The sequence below is a fragment of the Adiantum capillus-veneris genome, chromosome 6, assembly GCF_014529385.1.
Source record: "Adiantum capillus-veneris isolate H3 chromosome 6, ASM1452938v2, whole genome shotgun sequence".
Lineage (NCBI taxonomy): Eukaryota > Viridiplantae > Streptophyta > Polypodiopsida > Polypodiales > Pteridaceae > Adiantum > Adiantum capillus-veneris.
The window spans coordinates 20,263,719-20,270,639 of NC_140936.1; the positions used below are offsets into that span (position 1 = coordinate 20,263,719).

The 6,921-nt window shown below is 44.1% G+C and overlaps 1 protein-coding gene across 1 annotated transcript; it reads left to right on the plus strand.

Annotated features, from left to right (window-relative positions):
• Positions 1-4,333: 4,333 nt before the first annotated feature.
• Positions 4,334-4,806, plus strand: LOC147455228 (uncharacterized). The gene has a single exon (XM_086515225.1). It carries the CDS (start codon positions 4,334-4,336, stop codon positions 4,538-4,540), a length of 207 nt encoding a protein of 68 aa, XP_086371351.1. The 3' UTR covers positions 4,541-4,806.
• Positions 4,807-6,921: the final 2,115 nt, after the last annotated feature.

Sequence of the window (6,921 nt, forward strand, 5' to 3'; positions counted from 1 at the left end):
CTATCAGGCGTGTTACACATATTCTCAGCAATAGATCGACCGATAGCTTGAGCAAATGTTGCCAAGTCACCTAAGTGAGCAGGCATTGTGGGTGAAGGCACTCCAAAGACTACATGTGGAGTAGGTATTTTCATTGGGCTTGGCACATAGTAAGCCCTTGGATTCCACGTTGGGTATGATGTTGTGACATGTGGTGGTCCATAGTTCATATGTGTGGCCCTAGGCATACCAGACGTCGGATGTGACATGCTAATGATAACTGGTATAGTCCTATGGAAATAAGAGCTTGGGTGTTGTGGTTGTGGAGCATAGGTAGTTGAAACAATGGGAGGGGTAGGGACTACATGAGTGCGATGATCCATAGGTGTATACGATTGGTACACAATTGTAGGTCCTGTTGTAGGCATTGAGCTACCATGTAGCGGTGCTTTACCAACAAATGTTGTCCATGGCGTGTTTCTCGGCATGCCCATCATTGGGTAGGCATGGTAGCCGTGGTGTCATCAAGGGAAAGATGAGCTAGACTTGGAAAGGTAATGCTATCACTTGTGGGCTCAGATTGCACTGAGACCCGTGGCAAAACAACATGTGGAGGATCCATCGAACTTACCGAGGGAGTCTCCATTTGCAATAAGGTCGGTTGTTTAGACTTTCCTGTATCCAAGAATCTCATGAAACCCGTTGAGCGCATGTTGATCCCCTTGTTCTATCTCTCTAACTCAATGACCCTATGGATGACTTCACAAAACTCTTTGTTGTTGATCCTCCACACTAGTAGCACCCATTGTGGATTGTAGGACATCTAACCAACCCACGTGATAGGTGTGACCTGTGTATAAGTCGGTTAGAATTTCCGTTTGTAGTTCGTACTCCCAGTTCTCATTTAAGAGCGCTCCATCTAGGATTGAGGTGCTAGGGGTGTCCTTTGAGCTAGATGCAATGTTGATTTCTAGGGGCTGGCCCTTAGCGGTTGCTAAGTCAGGAGCACTTGATTGCTCTCTTAGCAAGGATATTGACATAGGGGCTTTCACTTTTAACTCTCTTTGTTGCTCCACCTTGCGTAAAATCTCGACTTCCTTTTCCCTAGCCGTAGTGATATATCGCTCAACCTCTTGCACTTCGGCAAGGCTTCTACCATTGGGTAATATGACCTCGGAGGGGAATAGCTCTAAAGAGTAAGGAGGTGCAGTGAATGAAGTATTCACGTGCACATTCTCTAAGGGCATAGGTGAAGAGCGCGAGTGAGAGAGTGGGTGTGTGTGTGTGTGTGTGTGTGTGTGTGTGTGTGTGTGTGCAGCGATGGAGAAGAGAGGAGACTTTGTGTTTGAAGGGGCTGAAACTCACTCTCTACATGTGAGCCCCCTTATTCTATTATGTACATAATGAATAAGTATAGTGGGCGGGCACCTGGCCTAACTGGCCACATGGGACTTTACCCCAAGAACCTCCCACGTAAAGGCCAATGTGGCTGTGAGAGAGAAAAGAAAACCGTACAAAACCTGTACAAGGACATCACAAGTATGACCTCAGCCAAAATGACCTCAGCCAACACCCAATGGCTCACTGAATCTGTGTGCATCCATCTCTTATTGTAGAGGAAGTATAGAGTGATCGACACCATACTACTCACCAAAGCTGCACACATCCTGCAGGTATCTCACCATACGCTGCAAAGTACCCCTATGCTCAAGGCCAACGCCAGTCACTGCATGACTAACTGCTCCCATTGCAAATGCACCTACCACAAATGCAATCTCAGGTGTCGAGATAAGTATCTCGTACATGAGACTCTCGAATGCTGATGCAATCCTAGCAATATATGCCAATCTGACCATCTCAGTCAAATCTGGCTCAGAACTCCACTCATGGAAATCACCCTGACACCCGAACTCCAATCCCTGGAATCCATCCTCGTGTCCATCGCATGTCACATGCGCACCAAGAGCATCTGTGTTATAGAAATGATATTTTATGATTTATTGCAGTTGATAGGTGGAAAAGACTAGACCGAGCTAGGCCTATGCGACTGGAAATATATATTGTACATTTTATTATTCAAGTGCTCTTTATGAGCTTTGGCCATTTATGACCGGCCGGCCAGTTTGTACTCACATTGACCATTGAAGAAATCTATAAATGAAATACGTGCAAGAGGGAAAGGGTCACTCTTGCACGGGGGGAGATTGTACTCAGTGCTTGTGTCTTGTTCTCTCCTCTCCTCTCTTCTCTCTCGCCGTGCCGACGTAGCACTCCGCTCTAGGAGGTGCGCCTGCACGTGTTCTTTCGCTCTCTATCTCTCTCTGTTCGTGTACGACTTGATTATATGCTCACAGGCTTTGTCAGGTATGCGTATTTGCGGTGTTTTGTTGTTTCCATCATGCTATTCGGGGTATTTTGCAGGGACGCTACGTCTTCCATCTGTAGCAGTGGTATCAGAGCTTTGGCTACGTTCTCTGCCTTGCGATAACCAAAGCTATGGAGAAAATAAACCTCAACGATAAGTCTTTTCTTTGTTTTTGTGCATTAAATTACAATTTATTCGTAAGTGCTTGCCTAGTACAATATCGAGTGCAAATTGTTGATTTGTGTTTACACAAAAAGGGCATAACAATGCATTGGTGAATGATGTCGATTATGTATTATTCTTTATCTTGCTAAGAGAGAAGGGTTGAGCCCAGACCATAAGGCGATAGCATATTAATAGACTATCTAATTGCGGATTGATTGCATAAAGTTGACTTTTATAGTTTTGTGCCACTAACCGCGCAAGGTTAGAGCGTCTTTAACCTCCTGAGGAAAGAAGCAAGAAGAAGAGAGACTTCAGGACCATTTGCTAAGCAATTTCATTCAACAAGGAGTCGTAGATCTCAAAATCTTTGTCAATTTTTAAATGTCCCAAGCCCTATGGCCAAATGAGTCTCTCAAGACTGTGCTCATGAAGGAAGGGAGGTAGATAATAGTGGGAATCGACCCACGCTGATGTTCTTATTATTAAAAAAATAAAGAAACAAATCATCATGACCATGGTAGCAGCATGAGGAGCAGATGGAGGCTTGGAAGCCATAAGTTGCAAAGGCGAAGCATCATACTTACCATTGAGCACATCGTCGAGCGGCAGTAGGGCGCGGGCGCCTCCATCTAACCGACACTCTCTCTCTATCACTACAGTCGTCGCCCACCCTTTTTCTCTTTAAATTGCATGTTTGGTTCTCTCGCCTTCATTTGCACCCACCCAAAGGTAGTCCAACCTGAGTCTCAGGCAATTATCCTGCAGTTTTTTATAACATACGTACTTGATAACTGATGCTGTCCATTCCTTCGGTGTCTTACCATGCAATCAACTCCTCATGCGGCTGCTGGAAGTCCCTTTTTTCTTTTTCCCTCACTCACAAGATTCAATTTTATCTCATAGCAAACATCCAATTCTCTTTCTCTCTCTTTGCACCACCATCTCTCTCTCTCTCTCTCTCTCTCTCTCTCTCTCTCTCTCTCTCTCTCTCTCTCTCTCTCTCTCTCTCTCTCTCTCTCAGCCGCTGTCCAAGAACGGATTCTCTCTCTTTATTTCTCCCCAACCCCTGGCGGCTGTGGACTCCCAACCCACAAGGGGAGGCTTCATCTGCAGTCCGAGTACCTGTTGTCCTCTCGCAACTAGGCAGACACACACACACTCTCAAGTTGTCAGCCATGCGGACTCGTGCAGTGGCCGCACTCTCTCTCTCAGGGCGCTGCCAGTCTACTGTAACTCATTGCCAACCACAACTTGTCTCTCAGTCTCTCCTTCTCTCAGTTGTGCCACCATACGATTGACTACACGCGCGTCTTACCAATCGACTCCACTTTTCAACTTGTAGTTGCCACTCTCGCTCCCAGATCACTCACTTCCAAGCACCATGCAGCAGCCATGCAATAGCTACTCACCTTCTCCCCAACCCACTAGTCACAACTCTCTCTCTCTACCTTAGTTCAATCGTCATCCATCTCTCTCATCTGGTTTGTCTCTCTCTCTCTCTCCTCTGCCTGCAGCGGCAGACATTGACAAGCTCTACAGCGGCAGAAATTGAAAAAGCTCTTGCACGGCTGATCTTGACGAAGCTCACTGTAGCAGGCCCTCGTATCCATGGCCTCATTCTGTGGAATTCCATAAGGTGTAGCTTGTGAGGGCTTGTGAGGGCTCACTGAAAAGCAGCCTGCTCTGCTCTCTCTAAAGGTGGAAAGCTTCTTACATGCCATGAGAATGCAGATCCAACCGTAAATTAGCGGCCTCTCAGAGGATATCCGTGCAATGTAATCAACCTAATCAAGGAACACTTGGGTGGCCAGCGACCTGAAAACCATGGAGTCTATTGTTGCTGGCAGCTTCATGGTTTATCCTACTCACCGTACGCACCTGCATGCCTCCTACGCTACCACCTCTGCGGCCATGACAATCATCAACCTGGTTGAAGTCAAAGCTGTTGCAGCACCTGCAGACGTGTCTACTGTGGCCATTTCCACCGCCACACCTTTTGTGGGCTGCCCTTACTGCGCCAACATCACATAGCCATCACAACAGCCCAATCTGATGTCAAAATCCCTGCGGCCATGAGCTGCCCACATTGACTTTAGGTGATGCATATTGGTGCCCAACCACACACACACACACACACACATACAGATTGAGGAGCTTGCCTTTCCTGTAGTGTTGCTGCACGTCGGGGGACATGGGCTTTGATGATGCATGGAGCAAGTTCGTGGATACCTCTTTCTCCATTTATGGCAATGATGAAGCTTATCAAGCAGTCTTTACGGAACCCTCATCATCCATGATTGCTATACCTACCGAGGAGAACGTTGATCCCTTTCTCCTATGATTTCAATGATTTTCATTATGTAATGATTTATTATTTATGTCGAAATATGTGATTGCAACTACTGCGGTCTGCACTCACCGACTGTCTACGCATTGTTTTGTCAAGTTTAGGTAATTTGTATAAGATACCAACTCCCATCCTACCTCCTCCCAGTTAATATCCAGAGGCTTAAGTAGATGGTTTTGTAAGGCATTTTCTTGACGCACCAAAAATCTATATTCTCATCCCTAATTCTAGCTCTAGCTAACAAATAATTTGTCATAAATAAAAGCTTCTAGGCAAAGGCAGTTCAAGATCAAATTACTTTTGGGTTGTTTGTCCAATCAGTCACGGTTAATCATCGTAGACGTCTGTCAGTCCTCAATGTAGTTTTGTCTCCCACATTGCACTATAAAATCCAATCAGATCTCCTTACCTACATTTTTTTTCTGTCTTGTTCGTGGTTTTTGTCTATCTGTGCTATTTCGTTAGGACTGCAACATTTTGTCACATTTCCATTTTCGCAGGGCTATGGCTAACTTTTAATTTGTGTTCCAGCTTCATTTAATTTATTTTGCGATTGTTGAATCAAAGTGCTAACACTGTATGTTCTAAATATGTGATCGCACACTAATCTTGAATCAAATTCTCAACAGAAAACATAGTCTTTTATTTTATTTCAAATTACTAACACAAAATTAACATATTTTGGAATTGTTAATTATACTATGGTGCAAGTTTGATAGTCGCAGTTCTCCTTAGCTTCTACATTTTATTCATCTTCAAGTACAGCATCAACAGTCCCATTATGTTTGGCATCGAAACAGGTGAGTGGGGATCTCCAAGTAAAACCCAGCATCTATGAGCTCAAACATTCCATGAAAGTTTGTGTGGGGATGATCTCCATGCCAATCAATTAGTATATCCTTCCGAACATCCAAAGACATCACACATTTGAGTACCGCATGATCGCCCACGCTCCCTCAACCTCCATGAAACCCTCATCAGATTTGCAACATGCGTCCACTGTCTCGTTGGCCAAGGCATCCCCCCCCTTGGGCCATCGCTGGACGCATTTACATGATTTTAAATTCTCTCTTTCTTCCCATACAACTACAACAATGGTCTCAAACAAGTAGATTGAAGATCAAGGCTATGATGTTGGCACAGATAAGGTTAAGCCCACTGTACCGGCTTCTGTACCTACAAAGGCAGATGATAGCAAAGCCTTAAATCAGTCAGTTGGAATAAAGGGAGCAACTGAAAAATAAGTCTTCCCCTTACAAAACCAATTACATGGGCCCTGTTGATATGGGGTGTTGTTTGCGGTGCTGCAGCATCTGACATTGGATCAGATCCACACGGATTGTATCAGTTTGTCCTTTGAAAGCCTTAAATGTAACATTTTATTTCATTCCTTTTCTCGCTCGTTCCCCTGGTCTGCTGCATCTGACCCCTCCACAACAGTTTCCCCCCCGCCCGAGACTACTTACAGAAGCGGAGATCGACAAAAATCTTAGGTGACAAATGCAATACCTTTTGCGACGACGCCCAATGTCGGGCATCTACGGGACTTGACGACAATGACGCTGATTGTAGTTCACTTTTCTATATAGACATTGTATTATATCCATAAAGGACTGTATTAGTTTGCTCTTCTAGGTAATTTGTATAAGTTGCAGACTCTCATACTACATACCTAGTACAAGTTTAGAAGAGAAGCTTAAGATTTTGGTCTTGCCAGACATTTTCTTGATGCATATTCTTTTACATATTTTGATGTCTGATTGGCAATTTCCGAAAGAGCAACTAAGGTCAAATCAATTTTGCATTGTTTTCTTTATTCATGGACCAATCTACTATTTATAATAGGGCCTTCACCTGATGTATGCTCGTGATATCATAATTAAACACTAGTCAATGCCCTTTAACAATTATAAATAATAAATTTTACAATGTTAAGCACCTTAGAGACAACAACTTGCGATATCAAGGGGACTACTCCATTTATTCAAACAATAACAATCTACAATATATTGATTCCATCTCACTTTTTGATTAATCAGAGGCTCATCATTGTAAATGACTTTTG